Source organism: Oratosquilla oratoria, chromosome 6, assembly GCF_046742065.1.
Source record: "Oratosquilla oratoria isolate Oo_2021 chromosome 6, ASM4674206v1, whole genome shotgun sequence".
NCBI classification, from domain to species: domain Eukaryota; kingdom Metazoa; phylum Arthropoda; class Malacostraca; order Stomatopoda; family Squillidae; genus Oratosquilla; species Oratosquilla oratoria.
In genome coordinates, this window is record NC_134782.1 from 36207892 (window position 1) to 36229469 (window position 21578).

At 38.9% G+C, this 21578-nt stretch overlaps 1 protein-coding gene across 3 annotated transcripts in view; it reads right to left on the reverse strand.

Annotated features, from left to right (window-relative positions):
- Positions 1-6565: 6565 nt before the first annotated feature.
- The window catches only part of LOC143026389 (uncharacterized), a 128531-nt gene continuing 113518 nt past the window's right edge, over positions 6566-21578 (reverse strand). For all 3 annotated transcript variants that reach the window (XM_076186673.1, XM_076186672.1, XM_076186675.1), the window contains 5 exons: positions 12967-13115; positions 12040-12072; positions 10525-10546; positions 9680-9736; positions 6566-7649 (listed from right to left, as the gene is read on the reverse strand). In XM_076186673.1, coding sequence (XP_076042788.1) covers positions 7255-7649; positions 9680-9736; positions 10525-10546; positions 12040-12072; positions 12967-12996 — 537 coding nt within the window. In that variant the 5' untranslated portion in view covers positions 12997-13115 and the 3' untranslated portion in view covers positions 6566-7254. The remainder of the gene's footprint in view (positions 7650-9679; positions 9737-10524; positions 10547-12039; positions 12073-12966; positions 13116-21578) is intronic.

The following is a 21578-nucleotide window of genomic DNA, read 5'->3' on the forward strand; positions in this document are numbered from 1 at the left end:
CAGATGCAGCCTCTCAGGCGCAGAGAAAAGAGGCGGTGTTTAGATGTATCACTAAACAGATAAAGGGCTGGCTCGCCCGGACAGCCATCGCGGCGCCAAAGAGGATAAAAGATAAAGCAGGAAAGCTGAAAACGCCCTCTTGGCCAAATACCCTCCCCCCCCTCCGCCCCCTTTGCTTCTTCTAACACGGAAGGAAACGTCAAGTCAGGGAAAATAAAGAAGAAAAAGAAGAAGTAAAAAGGAGGACTGCATTCTTGACTGCAAACACGTCCTCTACCACTATGGTCACGTGGGCTGGAAAGTGAATGGGAAGGGAGGGGGAGGTGGTGGGAGGTAGGGGAGGAAGGGAATCAAGTAAAAAGTAAACAAACCCATTAAAGCCAAGTCAATGCAAGAACGTGTGTGTATGTATGAGAGTAAAAACTACATACATGGCTGCACAGTGCACACATACATACGAACATACACTGAAGCTGAGGGTGTGCGCGTGTAAGGTCACAACATTACCCATATATCGGGCCATATAAGCTTTGAGCTCTCATCTAGGATGGTAATGGCTTTCGATCACGAGACCGACACGTGATCTAAGACCATGATGAATCACATACACTTGATTCTCCGATTACGTAAATACATAGACACCTATAAACAAGTAACAGTACATACGTGCCTACCCAATGTACCAATACCGGCCCAAGGTATAAGCGAACTAACCGTCTGCTTGGGGCTCCAAAGAGCGCTTGGAAAATACTAAATTAATTGAAAATGTGTAATATAAGGTAACTGAATGCTGAATGGGTGGGTGTGTTAGTGATGCATTTATAGTGTATGAAATGATCAAACACAATTAATAGTTGAGTACTTGTGATGGTGGTATTCAGGACGACCCCAAATCAATCCTACTTAGGGTCCCATAATGACTTGGGCCGGCCATGTACAGTACCTACGTTGACAAATACACGCCATCAAACGCACCTAACATGCAAAGCCGCGCATGCGCCTTACCACATAGATACGAGGATACGTACTTCCATGCTCACGTACGAACGCACGTGCGTATGTACAACGTTAGTACATGTTTGTCCAAACCACGGGTACGTGAAATATAAAACTACATACGTGTTTGTCTACGTACGCAATGGCCCAGTAAAAACAAAAATACAAACACCGTACGTCGCTGGGCGAATGTTGTATAATACTCCTCCCTCCAGCGTCGGAGCCAAAATAGATTTCTTGTATTGCTTAAATCAACTTAAAATGATGTAAAACCAACAAATATTGCTTGTTTTGATTCCCCTTAGCCTAGAAAAGGAGAAACTGGGTAGATTTTGTGGAGATTTACGTGCGAAAGTTAGGTAAAACGCCCGTAGACTTTCTCTCTCTCCTCACGCGGGTTGAACGAGGTCGTATTTTTGCGGGGAAGCTTAGAATTTCAGAGAGTGAAGGAATTTGACATTTATGATGTTTCAAGTCAATGTAAAGTCGCCCATACTAGTGTGACACTTACGGAAAACGTTTATAAATAGTTTTTGTGGATTTTTTGGGGGGCAAATATTTATCACTTTGTTATGTGATAAATTGATTCTTTGGTATCCTTTTTTTAATTTCATGGAGGATAGGTGATTGTGGTGTTTCTTATTGTTTTGGTAAATGTTTTAGTAAGCATCCATCACACCATTATTGCCCGGCCACATTTTGTATTACGCATTTATTACGAAAATTGGCAGTGCGAAATTGCCAGTTCTATACGTCTGAATACGTACTAAATAGCACCTGCCTAACTGTCGAAGTACAACTTCACCTCCTCATACTTCGTTTCGTACACCAGAATCGCCTAAATTACGTCCTAAAGGCCGATTTTATACCCCAAGTTACCCCCGAAAAATTGCTGCCAGGGTTGCCAGTTTTGTCAATAAATAAAAAAAATTAGGTGCCTTTTATAGCCAATGGATAGGGCTACTTGGTCATTACCACAGATTTGACCCTCGACGTAATGCCTATTTTTGGCGAATTTTTTAAATTGCGGCATACGACGTATGCCGCTGACGCTCAATCCATAAAACAATTGCGGCATACGACGTATGCCGCTGACGCTGTAGGGGTTAAAACACCTTAATAAAAGAAAAGAAAAACACATTAAACTAAGAAACTAAAATACTAAGAACATTAAAAACATCAAATAAAACAACAACTGCATTAGAGTAGAAAAAAGTGAAAACCACTACAATCCACATATTTCATTAACTAATGAAAAACGGGCTAAGCACACGAGGAAGATAACGCAACACACAACCCTCACAAATGAACAGAAGCTGGTTAGGCAGCATGGAACTAACGAGGAACTCAGTTTGGTTCAGGGTAACGACCCGTAAACAACTGGGCCAAGGACGCCTGGCCGAGGCACAGCACAGGCAAGGAAGCAGGAAAATGAGAAGTCCACTCGAGTTAACTCCACGCAACTCCCTCCCAAGGAAAAAATAAAAATAACAACAAAACGAAATATAATAAAAGTAAGACAATATAAGTAAAATGAAATAGTAAAGTGAAATAATCAAACGAACTTAAAACTAAACCAAACAAATTAAAATGAAAACAAAAAGTAAAATACAAAATAAATAAATTAATTAATGAACAAATAAATAAATAATTAGCAAAAATAAAGATTTACTTGTGGATTTTCTTCTACTACATATCAAATTGCAACTTGATTTTATTATAGCTACATGTACTTGTGATTTCATTTTAGAAAAGTATTGTAAAAAGTGAACAAGTTAGGTAAGGCTGGGTTAGGCTACATTACTTTACATAATGTTACGTTGCGTTAGCTTAGCTTAAACTGCAGAATAAACAAGTTTTGTTGGAGGAAAGAAAAATCTACAAATTACAAAAACTTAACCCAATTAATCTAACCTTACCTAGGGGGGCCACACCTAACGTAAAAAGACACATATAACCCACAAGTCCAAAAAAGTAATAGGATAAAATAATACAAAATAAATCGAGACAAGAAAAAGAAAATTAATTGAAAGAAAATAAAATAAAATAAAAGAAAATGAAAGAAAGCAATGCAAAATAAAGTGAAACCAAACAAAACAGAGCAAAACTAAATAAAAGAAACTCTGTCAAGGCTCGTACCATGGGTGGGTGCCACGTAAGAAAATAACACAACATCGAAAACCGTAGTTGTAGCTCGAAGGTAACTTCAAGCAAGAGCGAGTGGGAATACAGCCCGCCTTGACCGAAAGAGAGCGCGAATTAGAGTGGCCAACAAGGTGAGCCAGAAATGGGGAGGAGGCGGATAGAGAGCAACAGCCCGAGTTCCCCCATGCAGAGCGACCAGATTTCTCAACCTGGAATTGGGTAGACGACAGTTGAAATGCTAGATTCGCAACAATAATGCTAAATATTTTTTCCTCTTAATACGTTCGGTTTCTGCCATATTTTATATATATACAGTATTGTTTTAGGGAAAATGTTAAATTTAGCATAATTATCCAAAATCTGGTCACCCTGGCTCCGAGGCCTGCACGTCCTGCGCATGCGCATGTTGAGTTGAATTTCACCATGATTTCCCAAGGACTGGGCATGATGAGAAATGGAATGGAATGGATGTTTCGAAGGTTCCATTTGATTGAAAAACATTTTCTATTCCATTCTATTACAAGTATCTTCTATTCCATTCCGAGTGTCGACTATTCCATCTCTATTCCAAATCAGCTGGAATAGAGATGGTTATTTTTATTAAATAAATAGATAAAAAACGATTGGTATGATTTGCAAATTATATTGCTCATACAGTGAAAATTAAAGTTGTCCTTATTTGTGGAAGTTTAAAAGTGAATCAACTGTGACCGGCGTAAGTTATGAACAGCTGACAAACAACGAATGGTCAAGTACAACATAACAACATGTTATCAACACAGAACGAACTTTTCATGGTTATAGTTTCCATGACAACTGCATTGTCACGTGACATCTATTCAACGGCATTCGATCATTCAATGAAAGAGAAAGAAAGAAAAAGAATTAAAGAATACGGTTGGCACCTAGGGGGGAAATCATCATAATTTTATTCCATTTTCTATCATCTAAATTCTTCTTCCATTCCACTTCCATTTTTATTCCAATTTCTTTTCAGTTCCTGCCCTGTAAGTCTCGCATCTACGTAGTTGTGGGTTCGAGTCTCGCAATTCTCTCCCAATACCAGCAGTGACTTTTACCTGCCCCAGCTGTCCAAGCGCATAAGGCAAAGGTGACGACCTCGGCCACAGATACGCGCCTCCTGGGGTGTGTGTGTGATTCATCATGATCTTTGATCACGTACTACACTTTTTATCGACAGAGCCCCATAAGCCATATGCCCTGATCTACGGATAATGTTATGATCTCACACGTACACACCCTCACAAATACAAAAGTAATTTTCGACTTTTTTGCCTCTCTTGGAAGTAGTAGAGTTGTTCGTATGAATAAATTGTTCAAGGGTGTTCCATCAATTGGTATTGTTTCCACATTCCAAATGATTTGTGGGAGGTCTTACTCACTTATGGTAACAAACCATTTATGAAATCCGAGACGTCACGCACTTACAGTTTGCCTCATCTCTCTCTCTTTCTCTCTCTCTTTTCTACTCCGAGTTAACTTACGTATTTGATTATGTATAATGTTATTTCCCCAATGGATGACCGCCAATTCAAAGATGATATATTTATTTTCTCTTTCGTTTTTATTCATATATTTGCTCTTCTTCCCAGCTGGACGGCTTCTTCGGGTGGCTACGACTTGGTGACATTCGGCCCAGCAGCAGAAGTCGCTGTCAAATCGTTTTGTCGAGTCGTTTTCCTTCGCCGAGTGACTCCACGAACACCTACAAGATGCATTTCAATCGTTTTCACGGAAACCAGAGACACATCGAACTGACTCTATCACTCCAGGCTTGGCCTTCATTCATTTCTTGAGGATGACCTTATGCCAAGGGAAATGAGTAGCCTATAATCTAGATCGTGATGGAGAAATTGACAGGAGATTCGTCGGATCTTTTAGAGAGATTAGAAGATTGAGAAGGTGAGGAGTATACACCAGGAGGCGCTGGTTTGTCTGACCGAAGCCGTCACCTTTTGCCCTAAAATACGCTTGCTGGGAATCGAAGAGGAGTGTAAGATTCGAACCCAGAGCATAGAAGATCGAGGCGCGATTGAAAATGAAGACGGGTAAGGATTTCAATTGATTAGTTATGTTCGAAAAAAGTGAAGTTAATCCTCAAATACATTACGTTTGGTTTCGTTAATATCACCATAACTAACAGGTGGGAATTTTGGTTATGAGGTGCTGCTAGATATACTTTATTAATCGGAAAATCATACCAAGGAAGAAGAAAAGTTGTCGGGCGAGAGTGGATACCGCCATTGTGATATGTTACTTTTTTCAGATTTAGCAGATGTGTCATGTCGAGCAGCCTTGGCCCGAATTGGAGACCTAGTAGGATTTAAGTCTTCATGATGAAAAAATGGGTAATTCATTCATGTTTATGGATGTAGATTTGCCACCTACGCCTCTGTCTTCAAGAATAATATTGCATCGGAGAGATGGCAAAAGAAAGCTTTAAGAAAGATAGCAGAAGTTAATAGTGATCAGCATTCTTATTTGAGTGGAGTTTAGTCTCTAAACATAAAAGAATGATACATGTCTGTGGTCCATAGGGGTAACTAAAGTAGATGTGAGAGAAGAAAGTGTAGGCTACTTAGCCTTATCTCTAATTTCTCAATAAATGAAATAGGATTTTAACATAGCTTGTTGTTCCTATTTCTAAAGGCATATGTAAGTTTAGCTTCAAGTTTTTTTTTAGACTTTTCTCCCCATTTGAATTTTGTGAAATGTCAACCCTTTTCTTCTTTCCTGCAGCGTTGGTAGCCCCATGGGTGTTGTCCTTTCTTTAAAAAACAAAAACAAAAACAAAAAAACTAGGAATGGAGGAGACTGCAAGACACCATAAGGCAATTCCATGTGCGTTACCACCTGCCATCTCTATTCATAAAGTCATTTAAATTCCTGAAACAATAAATTGCCTCAGCGTTCACTATTTGGTTTACTTAGTCTATTCCCTTCGTTAACCACTCTTGGCTATTTCCTTTTTAAACCTAAATTTGTCCAATCCAAATCCATTACCACTAGCCCTGCCCTGTTCTTAATATGGTGACCTTGCCTGCATCGCTCTTGTTAAAGGTCGATAACCCGGAGTCATTCATTTGTTGAGGAGAGGCAAAGCTCTACCAGATTTAGGCGTTGATGTCTCTAAGACCACTTCAACACTAAATAACTTCTCTGAATATTAACTCACTCCCACTAGTTTTCGATCCAATTTGTGAAGATGTCTGGTGCAAAAGGTGTCCACTGGACCACAGCAGGTCAAATTAACTGAACCAAACAAGTTAATTTATTGTATTCTGATTGGTTATAAAGGATGTACACGGGTCCTATTTGAAACGACCATCCAATCAAGGGGCCTTTCACGACTGCCAAGTTGCTGATATTTTCCTGTTAGGATGATAAATAAAAAAAGGGCTTCGGTATATTTGATGACTATATTAGTATGGAAAAAGATAACAAAGCTTACTATAAAGATAATTTCCAAGTCATAAAGGTGAAATATGAAACACAGATAATCTCAGTTCAGGTTTTCCACGGACAGTTCATTCTCCACTTTTGATCATACATAATCAGTATTGATTTTAACTTTAAGGACAATGGTTTTCAATCCTCTTTTGCTAATGACCCCTCTGACTTTTGATTTACCTGTGTGCCCCACTTTTGTTTAAAGATGTGAAATTTACACAATTTGATATGACGTCTTTATCAGATTTGTTTACCTATGTATTTATTTATCTATCTTTGTGCTCAAAGCTTCTAATTAGCACTAGACCGTGTAGAATAGGAGATACTGTACTTGACACCGTTTCAGTTGGTCTGAGAAAAGTTAGACCCTCTTTATGGCAACAACTGCAAACAATCGGCTACTGCCATCGCCATAACAATAAGCCTAATTTTTCCCAAACTCGCTAAAATTGAGTATAGCGCTATACCTGAAGGTAGTCAAGGTTGGAAAGATAAGTAAAAATATTAAAAACAAATAATACCCGGCGTGTTATTTTAAGCCAGGCATCGTGGTTAACCGTTCTGGCATGTTTATTCTTTGTTGACGGGGATGTTTAGATCAGATTGGAAGGAGAGGGGATATGGAGAGTCGCTAATGTTGGCCTAGGTATGACTCAGTTGCACCAACGCTGGGGACTTGGAGTCCATGGTGGCATTGAAAGAGGAGAAGTTCACCTCGGGCTCGTTGAGTATGCCATGGAAAGTCATGTTCAACACGCCATTTCCTTGGAATCGTATGCATCTGATGATTCGAAGACTAAGCCAGTCTTGACCCAGCTCCTGGTTAGCCTGGTCACACATGCTGATGACTGATTCTTTATGCATCGTTTTAGTGGTTCCGTTGGCAGTAAGTTCCCCTGTGACGTTGACACTTAGGTAATTGGATCGGCGGTAGACGATGTCGGTCATGTTGATGAAGATGTTGATGAGAGCAATGAAGTTATCCGCAGGGCTAGACAGGTCCACGTCAAGGTTGGCGGTGACTTCCTTTGGCATCCCTTAAATGGAAACCCAGAAATCTTAGTAAATATAAAAAGATAACATTTCAAAAATCACTCTTTTTTTCCCAAAATAAGCAAATTCTGATATTTTGTCAGTTTGGCGGTAAAAATTATTTTGCCCACTCATTGTTTCTTTTAAGTCTTTCTAAAGATGAAGAGGAAAGACAACTTTTGTTTGTCTCTCATCTTGTAGATACTAGATAAGGGCTGAAGGGCAAGCAACCTGCAAAACAACGACAGGCGCAGCAGGTGATTCGTGGGAAGAAGAGAATTTTTTTTTTTTTTTTTTTTTTTTTTTTTTTTTTTTTTTGCATCCGACCTAGATATGGATCAAAAGGTCTCCTGTCGGCATGCTTTGCCTTTGTAATCCTTTGTAATCTCTAAAATAACTTTTGCAAGAGAAAGGCTCTGCAGACTCTGTCGAGCTTCTTCAGGTTGGTATTTTGTCACTTGGTTTTCTTTCCCTGGCGGTACAGTCTGAATCTATCTACAACAGTTTAGTCCCAAATGGGGTCTTCGACACCTAAGGATGCAAAGCACCACTCGTAGATGATGAGGAGCCTACGCCAGGAGGCGCTGAGTAGCTGCGGCCGAAGCCGTCACTTTTGCCCTATGTGTTTGGACTCCTGGGAAGGTAATAATCGTTACTGGGGATCGTAAAGGAAAATGTAGTATACGAGTATATGTTACAAGTTGAAACACCTAGTGGTGACGGAGTATTGAAGTAACCTAGTTTAAAACCTGTTGCTGAATTAGACAAAGACACAGGCAAACATGACTAGTCCTAATGTACTGGAAAGGAGATGTACTAGTGAGATCCTGTCTCCTTTTGTTTTTCCTACAACTACCATACCTAAGTATGATATGGCTCATGGATTTAGATTGGGCAGTGTTAGCTTCTCTGATACTGTGTGAAGAGCTGCGTTTCTTGAAAGCCTTTAGTTTCTTCTTCTTTTTCTTCTACTTCTTCTTTTCCTTCTACTTCTTCTTCTTCTTATTCTTAGTCTTCTTTTTCTTCTTTTCCTTCTTCTTCTTCTTCTTTTTCTTCTTCTTTTTCTTCTTCTTTTCCTTCTTCTTTTTCTTCTTCTTCTTCTTCTTCTTCTTCTTCTTCTTCCCCTTCTTTTTCCTACATGTTACCATGACTTCGCGACTTTCAGCCCAGACCATAACGTCTCCTATCAATTTGATTTATTCTTTTTAATGTCCTGACCACTATCAATCACCTCTTGCCCTTCTCTCTTCCAATTATGGTAGGCCCAATGCATTCGATCTCTCATCATACGTTTTATCTGCGTGGCTAGGAATCAATATGGCCGCTGCTTTTTTGTTTTTACTAAATTTCATTCATATTCACAGGATGCTCGCTGATCGAACGGATTAAAGCGTCATTACTTGCGTCGGAGGTTGTGGTGACGGCAGATCGAACATTGCCGCCAGCGAGTTGGACCAAGGGTATGGTTCATTAAATTCCACGCTATAAAGTCCTCTGTAAGGGGCATCCTCTCAGCCTCATGGTAGGGGGAGTTCATGATGTTAAACCGGATCATCACCATTATATACTGTCACCCGTGTAATGGAAAGCCAGTTCTATGTTCTTCAGTAGTCTGTATATGTGTGTACTTGTGCTAAGATGCGTGTATATATGTATGGGTGTGGGTGTAGAGCAAATACGAGTGTATATACATTTATCTATCTAAAGGTAAAAAAAAAATCAAGGCAAAGGAAACTTGAGAATTAATAACTTGTAACGTACTACGAACTTGATGGTTGATAATTCGGTTTACGGTACCCCTTGCCGAGGACATAGTTGTGTAGAATTTCAGAACCATGATCTTGGTTCAACTCGCTGGCGGCAAAGGAACGAACTGCCGTAGTCTCAACCTCTGCCGCAAGTAGCGACGCTCTAATCCACTCGGCCATCGAGTTTAACTTTTGATTTTTTTTATCAATTGAGACACATCGCATAGGGAACTCTCTTTTCATTTTCACTTAAGAAAACAATGAACTAAAGTATTCTTATAACTTACCAGACAAAGTTGGATTATGTTCTTCCTCAAACTGTCGTGTATGGACACCATCACCGCCTGTTAAGAATAAAGAACAGAAGAACATAAGAATGGAGGAGGCAGCAAGAGGCCATAAGGCCTATACTAGGCAGTTCCATTACCTTAACACCTATCATCCCCACTCATAAAGTTGTCTAACCTTTTCTTAAAACAACCAATAATTTCAGAGCTTACTAGGGTTACTAATCTATTCTATTCGTTAACCACCTTATTGGTACATCAGTTTATGTCTATGTCCTTCTTAAACCCAAATTTGTCCAATTCAAAGCCATTACTGCGAGTCCTGCCCTGCTGTCTTAATATGATGACCTTGGCTGAATCACCCATGTTAAAGCCTTTAACATATTTGAATACGGCTCAATAAAGAGTCGGAGATCATAAGAATTCTGCAATTATCGAACTAAGCCTTCCTGTATACCAACACTTCTAATCCTAGGTAAAAAGATTTTCTAGCTTTAGTGAATAATCGCATCGTATAACGTTCTAAGGCTCGTGTCACACGTATCGACTTTTCGTCGTGCGCTGTCCACGACACGACGTCGTGTTCTCAAATAATCCTGGGTGTCTATGGACGCTTTCACACGTGGTCGTGACGTGTGAAAGCGTCCATAGACACCCATGGTTATTTGAGAGCACGACGTCGTGTCGTGGACAGCGCACGGCGAAAAGTCGATACGTGTGAAACGAGCCTAAGAGGTCCCTAATTGAAGCGGAGTTCGATCACTGAACAGTTAATAAACATATCATAGACACAATAAATCTAGACTGAAATCACGTAACCTAAGAACGGAAGAAGAATTTCTTACCGTGCTGGAAGCCGTGAGGATCCTGAAAACAAATAAAATCATTACTTTTTCTTTTCTTTTCTTTTTTGTAACGAAACATGAAGCTCATGTAAACAAAAGGATTGATAGCTATTGATATTGATATATAGAAATATTTATGAGAAATGTTACCCTCATGTTGAGGGAGTGAAAAGTTATAGTACTTTTATATATGATATTTTGAAAATATATATATACATAAACTACGATGAAAATGGCTATAGCCCAGGAAATTTTGAAATGTCAATAATAATTGGTTATTAATAAGCCGACTAATGCCAATCCGTTACCTTTTTTTAACCGCTCCCCCTCTCCCTCCCACTAAGTCTTTCATCCTCAGTATAGTTATCATGAGAAGCGATCTTATGAGCGAAGTGTTAAAAATAAATAAGTAAATAAAGGAATTGTATATCCAATATGCACCAAGGACTACGTCATTCTCAACTCATCATACTTTTATCGCATGTGCAGATATGAAGGGGGTAGTGGTAACAGATATCATATATCATACACAAAAGATCATCGCTGTAGAGGATGACGTGGTGCATAAAACAATTTGATGACAATGGCACCTAAGAAAGGGATCACTTGTTTGGACACTTGTGGACAGCAAGTCATGATAATAGGGGGGGGGGAGGGGCTCTCAATGCTGTGGGACGGGCCACAAGTGATGTATGGTCTGATTCGCCTGTGTCGTCGTTCATTAGAGGGTTATTGGTCTGTTACGTCATCTGTAGTCGTGGAGAGTGTCCAGGTTTTATGCTATGGTGCCTTTATTAATCTACTAACTTATTTATTTGTTTATTCATCCATTCATCTATTCATTTATTTGTTTATCTATTTATATATTTATTAATTCATTTATTTGGTTGGTTTATCTACTTATTTATTAGATAATATACTTTTTATCTATTAATTAATTAATTATTCTAATTATCTATTAATTTACTTATGCACATGTATCAAAGAAGATTGAAAATGACCAAAGAGTGCAAAATTAAATATCATCATAGGGATGCTCCGGAAAAAAAATAAAAAAAAAATAAAGAGAAGACAAATTTCCTTTTTGAAAAAGCCCAAGTCGTCATAAAAAGAGGGAAAGAGAATTCCACAGCCTTCCAGTGGAAGAGAAGAAAGTCAGAAGACACTGGTTAACTATTCAAACTGTAATAGTATCATCAGCATACAGGGAACGTGCAGTGTTACTATTACCTCCATGGTGTTATGAAATACATTCATAATTATCTTACTGTAATATATAATTTTACTTTTCACATTGCCTGCAATTTTGCCGTAATATACTGCACATACTAATCCAAGGATCTGTTTTAATTATAGTCTAATTTCATTCTAGAATATCAACACTAGAACTACCACATCAACCCTTTGGCCTCTGATCACAATCAAAATAGATTTAGAATCACTACTAGCCAATTACCAAATACAAACTTTGTTTTGTGATTTATGACATCATGTCGAAATTTTAGGATGACTTACCTCTTCCGCCATGAGAACCGTGGCGAGGAACATCTATTTGAAGAAAGAGAAAAAGAAAATAAGAATCACGGCCTCGATGTATCATGGAGTACATTATCTTTCACATGCGACATATGTAAAGATATAATTCACGTTTACGAGTCTTCGAATGGTCGATCATTTCCAGTTTCTTTCCTTGAAACCTCTTCACGCGTTTCCGTCCTAAATTAATGCACCTCTTCTACTTATGGTATCTATTCCTTTCATCAATTCGAACGCATCAATTACGTCACCCTTACATTTCCTTCTTCTAACGAAGACTGTCTTGTTTTTTCTCCATTTTTCTCCTTCTTCCTTTATTTCATCGATAGCTTTTATTTTCACTCTTTCTTCCTTAGTTTTGTGTGTGCGCGCGCGCGCGCGCGCGTGTGTGTGTGTGTGTGTGTGTGTGTGTGTGCGTGTGTGTGTGTCATTCACCATGGTCTTGGATCACGTGTTGGACTCGTGATCGACAGCTATTTTCCCTCCCGGAAGAAAGCTCAGAGCTCGTATACGACCTATCTATGGGTAGGTAATGCTGTGACCATACACGCACGCACACACACCCAACTCCCCGCCCATGAGAGTTGGAGTAACGACCCGCAGCGATTTTGAAATTATTTCAGACCTGGGCGGGATTCGAACCCGGACCGCCGTAGAAGCGGCCGGAAACTCTACCAACTGCGCCATCGTGTCATGTGTGTGTGTGTGTGTTTCTGTGTGAGTGTGTGTGTGTGTGTGTGTGTGTGTGTGTGTGTGTGTGTGTGTGTGTGTGTGCGCGCGCTTATGTAACTCAAAACAGTCTTCAGCAAGAACCCCCAGACTTCTAAAAGAACATCATGATGGTCTCTCTACTTAGGAGACTCCAGACAACGAAGAACAAAGGACCAGAGTCCACGAAATACTCACCACAGTGCAAACTGAAAACAGGGTCTTCATGTTTCTGGTGTAGTTAAACTACAATCTGCTGTTTACGGGTAAGGAAGCTGCCTCAGCTGCTTGACGGAGCTGCAGCTGTATCGAGCGATGCGATGGGATGGGGAGAAAGACGTCAGAACCTGAGGGTGAGAGGACAAGGTTTTGAGTAGCAGATTATATATCCTTTTGAGTGGTCAGAGCGAGATTTTATGACAGGACATCTGGAGACAAGACACCAGTGGCGAGACCACCCTTCAGTCGAGGGGTCTCTCATTGCAGCAGGTGGAGGAAAGTGTGATGTACCTGAACAGGGAAGAGTGGAGGGATGTGGTCAAGAGGCGCAAAAACTGACAGACATTTGTCTAACAGGAGGAGGGTGAGAAGGTGAGAAGTTAGTAGTCAGAAGGCCTTTTTCGGAGGAAGGAAAACGTCTCAAAAAAAAAAAAAAAAAAAAACAGAATAAATATATAAGATGAGACGCCACAACCACCACCTCTTCATGACAGGATGCCACAGAGATGAATGAAGTAGTCTGGCGGAAACCATGCTGTAATGATAAGTACAACCCGGGACATGTGTTAATGGTAGTTGGTATTTCTTTCGGTTAAATGAAATTGTCGGGGTGAAGTCGAAATTGGTATATGAGAGACGGGCTAAAATCAAACGTCGGGTTCTTTTGTAATATGTGGCTTGGCTGGTATTCTAGGACGGGACTGTTTCAAGAGAAGGCAACGCGTTGCCATCCTGAAGATCTAGGGCTTCATGCTTCAGTGACACAAATGACGTCTCCACGTCTCGAACATTTGTTCCTCCTGTGTGTTCCCGTGTTTGAATGTGTGTCTTTGTTATCTTACCACTCTGCTAAATAAATTCGTTTGGATACATCGATAGTGCAAGGGGGACGAGCGCAAATAAGAAAAAAATAAAATCATTATTCATCATCAGACACTTCCTGCAACGTTTTCTGTACAGAAAACTCAGATGCAAGACAAAGGTGAAAAGCGCATACAGGGCAGAAGCGAAAACACATATGAAGGACAGGAAAGAAAAAAATCGAGATGCAGAACAAGAGGCGAAAATCAGATGAAGAACAGAAGCAAGAAATGCAGATACAGGGCAGAAACAGTGAAATAAAGTTACTGAAGAGAGGCAAAAGACACGTAAACGACAAAGACGAAAAACACAGATCCAGGACAAACAAAAAACACAGGCACAGGATAGGCAAAAATTAAATAAATAAGTAAATAGATAAATAAATAAAAAAAAATATATATATAATAATGATAATGAATAAATAAATATATGAATAAAAAATATATAATAATGATAATAGGTAGATAGATAAATAAATAATATATATATATATATACATATACATATATATATATATATACAGAACTATATATATATATATATACATACATATATATATATATATATATATATACATATATATATATATATATATAATGATATTAAATAAATAAATAAGAAATTAATAAATAAGTAAAATCAAAACAAAAAATAATTATAATAAAAACAGGACAGAAGCGACCAAATCAGGTACATTTAAAGACAAAAATATCTTCCCAGGTTTGTCCGAAAATGGATGAAAACATGGCGAAACATTATGAGAATCGGCTATCTTTGAACAAACCTAAGAAGACATTTTTTTCCGAGTTTCCAAATTCCAGTGTGCATAAATTTAAAGTTCACGCTGTTTGTAGACAGTTTTCTGAAGAAGGTCGAGTCGGTCGAAACATTAAAGCAAAAAAGAATTCCAGCCCATCTTCAATTGTTCTTCCTCCACTCAGAATCTCATATGTCAAATACAATCATTAAATACTTTTGTTTTTTACTATACTGTTCAGAATCAAAGTAGATGACGGATCAACCATGTCGAAACATTACGAGAATCGGGTAACCGTCTCCAGTTGACTCTCATAATGTTTCTCCTTGTTTAACCTATCCTTGGACAAACCTGGAAAGATATTTTTGTCTTTCACAGTACAGAATCGAAGTGGAGACCTGACTTACGTGGGGCCGGGAGTTCGTGTACCGAAGACGACGTCGGGGAAGGAATGACTCTTCCTCTTTGTCGGGAGTTCCAGGTCCCATTGTTCCTTCGTCGCCATTAGCGAAAACATCTGTCTCTAGTACACAGATGTGCATACTGGCACTTACGAACACCTGTGGACGCCGAAGCTATTGACTCGGATGTGGAACAGCCACGGGAACAAGACAACAAAAAGATGACGAGTGATGCAGTGCTCCGCGATCTGCAGCTGTCTTTGTTGTCCTGACAAAATGATTTGTCCTTTTGCCGTTCTCCTTTATTGATTTATTCACCTAGTTATCCATTGAATCATTCATTCATTTATTCATTTACTTATCTATCCATTTACTTATTTACTTATTCATTTACTTGTTGATTTCCTTATATTGCAAATAATGTTTCTTTTAGAACATTGGTTACCAAACTAGGGCGCCCCCCTCCCCAGAGAGGCGTGAGGAGGATACAAGGGGGGGGGGGGGGGTCGTGAAATAATCTGCTCAAAAAACAATGTTCGATAAAAAGAATTAAATAATTAAAAAAAATAATAATAATGGAAACTATCATCAGAGATGCTATCGAACATCATTTAGAAAGTAACCGTTTGATAAATGATAGCCAGCATGGTTTCAGACGGAAACGTTCTTGCGTGACTAACTTACTCGAATTCTACAACAAAGTTATCTCGAATTATGACAAAAGAAACAATATAGATTTAATATATCTAGACTTTGCAAAAGCTTTTGATACCGTCCCACACGAAAGACTACTTGCTAAATTAGCTTTACACGGAATAAGTGGTAGCCTATTAGGTTGGACTAGTAATTGGTTGAATGGTCGAAAACAGAGAGTTGTTTTAAATGGAAAAACTTCTAGATGGAAAAATGTTACAAGTGGAGTTCCTCAGGGTTCCGTTCTTGGGCCACTTCTATTTATAGTATATATAAATGATATAGACCATGGACTAAAATCTACTGTTTCCAAATTTGCTGATGATACAAAATTGTGCGGAGTGGCAAATGATCACTCAAACCAATTAGATATTCAAAAAGATTTAGATCAATTACAGCAATGGTCTGAAAAGTGGCTAATGAAATTTAACACAAGTAGATGCAAGGTAATGCACATAGGTAAAAATAACAGTAAGTACGATTACAAGTTATTTGGAAATTCGTTAACAAAAGTGGATAGTGAAAAAGATCTCGGCGTAATTATCAGTAACGACCTCAAATCATCCAAGCAGTGTATTTCAGCCTCTGAGAAAGCAAATAAGGTTCTAGGACTCATTGCGCGATCTTTTGATTTCAAAAGTCCATCACTCATTAACAAGCTACATAAATCGTTAGTTCGTCCACATTTGGAATATGCTGTTTCCGTATGGTCACCGAATCTCATTAAAGACATTGACAGACTGGAAAAAGTACAACGGCGAGCCACAAAACTGATTCCAAATATCAAAAATAAATCATACGAAAATCGACTAAAACATATGAATCTGTTTTCCCTAAAAAAAACGTAGACTCAGAGGTGACTTGATACAGGTCTTTAAGATTTTAAAGGGAATTGACAACATCAAAAGTGACAAAATTTTCACATTGAATGAGAATCAGACAAGAAACAATGGTCTCAAACTGTCCGGAAATAGATTCAATTTGGAAGTAGGTAGAAACAACTTTGCCAACCGTGTAGTTAATGAATGGAATAAACTTCCTGCACAGGTAGTGCAATGTAGTTCAGTTCGAAGCTTTAAGAATCATTTAGATAAACACCTAAGCAAGATGCTGTAATGATTATAATTTATTTTACATTATTTGTTTTTGTTTTGTTATCATTTGTCTGTCTGATTTTCATTTATTATTAGTTATGTCAATTTATTATTATCTACTATTTACCTGTTTGTTTAGTATTTAACTATAACTATTCATTTATTTATGTATTTTATTTGTTATTTACATTATTATAGTTTTTATTTAATATTTTATTATTATTATTATTTTTTTCGCATCCGACCTAGATATGGACCAAAAGGTCTCCTGTCGGCATGCTCCGCCTTTGTAATCCTTTGTATCTGTCGTTACATATGTGCAAAGCATGATTCTATCAGTCACCCTAACCCATTAAGATATATATATATATATATATATATATATATATATATATATATATATATATATATATATATATATATATATGTAATATATTCATTTAAATGTGAAAAAGGTAGGGGGTTATATGGGGGTCTGCTGGAAGCAAAAGAGGGGACGTCATATATGATAACTCGGAAACCACTGTTTTAGAAGGCCAGTGGGTACTGATCTGAAAGAACTCACATTCCACGGACACATAATAATAATAAAACCTCACTCATGTTACACTGCAGTCATGTAATGCAAACACGGCTCGACGGCACAGTGGTAGTGATCGTAACCGCTACTCTAGCAGCCCGGGTTCGATTCCCGCCCAGGGGTGAAATAATTACAGTAGACAAAAGCCTCAACTGCCCTCCAAGATCCATCTCCCTGGAAATGTAAATCCAGTCCCTAAGTCGTATAGTTCCGCTGAAAAAGAATAAGCCATTCCCTCATAAGAACATAAGAATGAAGGAGACTGCAAGCGACTATAAGGCCTACATTAGGGAGTTCCATGTTCCTGAAGAACCTGCCATTCCCGTCCTGAGCAACCACCGAGTAACGGAGCATGGAGAGGAAAACCACCTTCACCACTGAAGAGGAGGAAGAAGAAGAAGAATGTTCGGGCGAGTCGAAATACGTGTCTGGCGAGAACGACTGCGGCGAGGTCATCGAAACGCTTCAAAGGTACTCGTAGTAAGAGGATTCTGAACTGTAAGGAAAACACACCGAGAATAATAATAAATTCAGAGGTATCTTTCACATTCTGCGAAATATGTGTTACAGAATTTCTTGTCCACACATACTGCATGTGTGTGTGTGTGTGTGTGTTATTGACCATGGTCTTGGATTACGTGTTGGACTCATGATCGACAGATGTTATCCTCCCGGATGAGAGCTCAGAGCTCATATATGACTGATCAATGGGTATGCAGTAACCTTATATACACACACACGCATACGCTTGCACACACAGAATTCCCCAAACGTGAGAGTTCGAATGCCGGCTTGCAGCGCAGTGATACTGATATCATTTCAGCCCTGGGCGGGAATCGAACCCGGACCGCTACCACTGCAACGAAGAACTGTGTCTGTATGTGTGCGCGCGCGTGTGTGAGTGTGTGCATGTATGAGTATGTAAAAAATCTAAAACAGAAAAGAAAAACATGGTACCAATTAGCAGCAAATCAGGAAAGGGTGAGGTAATGGGTGATTTCAACGGTGATTCCTGGATAAGACAGTGATCCTCATCACTATGTATTGCTGTTCTATGTATGATTTTATATATATATTCATATGATCATTCAAATACATATCCATATATACATATAGATATATATGTAATTATATGTACATATATGCATTATATGAATATATAATTTTATGTATATATATAATATATATATATATATATATATATATTGTAAGAGGCTGGTAGATAAAGGTATATAAGTAAGGTAGATAGAGGGGTAGGTGGCGAGAATTTAATTTTTACGTGTAGGATGTTTGATAACAACAGCCGCGAAGGAGTTGCATAATCTCGCTCCTCGTCTAAAGTTTATAACCGCTAGGGAACAGATTTTAATGCTGATGTGACAATAAGTAAAGTAAGCCATTTCTGCATCGATATCGTGATTGCTTGGGTAAGCAGTATTGCATAAGACGTTATAACAGTATTTCTGATTGGAGAAAGGGCGGAGGAGAAAATTTTATTGGTACACGGGAGAAAAGTCACGTCCTTGGGGGAGGCACTTAGTTGTAACAGTAAAAATCATTGAATTAATAAAATCGTGATGTCGGTTTAGAGGTGGCTTAGTGAGTGGATTGAGGATCCCAGTTGGGAGTCCCTTGGTGTAAATTGACAAGCCAAGTGTAATATTATTCGGGAAGAAAAGAAAAATCTTACCTCCGTTTAATTCACTCTATCGAGAAACATGACTTATTTTATACAGAAAGATATAGTGAAAGACATAGTTAAAAAAGGTGATGGAAAGAAATTTAAAAGTGAAAGAAGAATACAAAACCATAGAAGGGAACAGTAAACAGAATTATAAACCAGTAGTTACGGAGAGACTGGGAGAAATATATATATATATATATATATATATATATATATATATATATATATATATACAATTCTATCAACCACAATACACTTTAAGTCTAACCCATCAACATCGGAAAAACCGTGGAGGCAACGCAGAAATTGAAACGTGGTACGTCCAAGGACTCGAACCTACGGTCCGCACGTGATTAGTGCAGCATTGACTTAAACCATTATACTATTATGTACAAATACACACACACACACACACACACACACATATATATATATATATACGTATATATATATATATGTATGTATATATATATGTCTGTATGTATGTATGTATTTCATGTTTATTTTTTATTTTTTCTCTCGTAGCTTGACAGGCACACGGCACCCCTTGCCCTGCACCTCCTCTCTACCTCACTCACTCTCCTAGAGGAAAATTCTATTGGTATGACGCTGTTATTACATGATTGTATCACACTCAGTCTATTGGTGTTCCTGATCGACACAGATTACTACATCAAGCGTGAGGGCATGTGTATTACTCACCAATTGTCCCTGTCCTTTATGTCTTACCTGTCACCTCGATCAGTGGTTCTCAACCTCCATATGGAACCACAGAGTTTCGTAATCGGAGCCACACACTAAAAACTATTTAGTGAATGCCTACTGATTTTATTTAGTGTTAAAGGGGTCCCCAGAAGGTTAAGCAACAGTAATACATAAGTATGGGGTAATTGGGAAAGAGGGTTGAGAAACCATGTTCTAGATGACCCCAAGATCTTTTTTCTACTTGTAACACAGTCTCTTCCCTCTATCGTCGATATATACTTTCTGGTCCACGTTCTCCTTATTTTCTTTAAGTATATCGGTGATGATTAAGTTTAACGTCGCGAACTCCCTCTATCAGGAGCCTAAGACTGTGCCCCTTACAGAGGACTTTGTAGCGTGAAATTGTATGAACCATGCCCTTGGTCCAACTCGCTGGCGGCGCAACTCGAACTGTCGTCACCTCAACCTCCGCCGGAAGTAGCGACGCTCTAGCCCGGTCTGTCCTAGATATGCTTACCTTCTTTCCGCATAGTCACGAGGTCTCTTCGTTTCAAAACTTATTGGTACGCTTCAGGCTGCATTTGCTCCCCCAATCAGTAGTTCATTCCGGGCATCACTTTACTCCATACAGGAACGCTGACTGGAAATACATTTTAAATTTCACTTTTTTTATGTTGATGTCCTTCATAATGATGTCACGTTTGAAGGTGCCAAGTTCACATGCTTTTTCCCTTGAATCCATCGATAACAAACCTTAGTGACATGTTGTTTAGCTGATAACTATGGCTACATGAGGAAAACAAGGAGAGGAGTAATCGCCTATTCTCCTCTATCCTTATGTGAAAAATTGGTAAAAAGAAAAAAATAGATAGAAATATCTTTGACCCAGTTCAGGGACCAAGTACCAGCCCTCAGGGCTGCGTCATTGGTGAAGGCGAGGGTATTGATACGTTATGGAGATTCGCGAACCCATGTAGGAAAAAGTTTAATATCCCCCCGCCCCCACGCCGAAAGACTACAACGTGGAGTCTTCCTGTCATTGGCCTTCTGTTCATGTAAATGCATTATACATATTGGTGTGTGCAGCTGCATGTGAGGCTGCATTGTGTGCCGCTGGTTTCCTCTCGTGGTCGAGGTAGAAAGGTCAGGATACTTACTTCCTCTTACGTTTGGTGCCACGACGACAAACGTCATAACCTAAAGGTGACCGAAAAGAAAACGAATAGTGGCACGCTCTACGGCACGGATTAACCACGAGAAGACACCAGAGATGAACAGAACAACCAGGCGGAATCCACAATAAAATCATGAATGTTTCACACTTCAGTAAAGGATAAGCGAAGACTGACTTGCTTACAGAATGTACTCGATCCACATGTGTTCTGTACATGTGATCTTCCACCTGCAAGTGAAAGTCGAGAGTCTATTCGGATGCTATGTTATCCTTGCCCATTTGAGGAATTGAGGAACAAGCAAGATATATTTGTCATGTGTCTGGGCGACCTCAGTATATGCCTCTTGCTCATATCAAGGTCATCATATTAAGACAGCAGTGTAGGACTCGTAATAATGGGTTTAGATTGGACAAATTTAGGTTTAATGAGGAAACAGGCAAGAACTGGTTTAGCAATAGTTTAGTTGACTAGTTAACTGTTAGTTAACAGTTAACAGTTTAGTTAACTAGTTAACTGTTAGTTTAGTTAGCTGGTTTAGTTAACGAATAGAATAGACTTAGTAACCCTGTAGTGAGCGCTGAGATTATTGGTTCTTTTAAGAGAAGATGAGATAACTTTATGGATAGAGACGATAGGTGGTA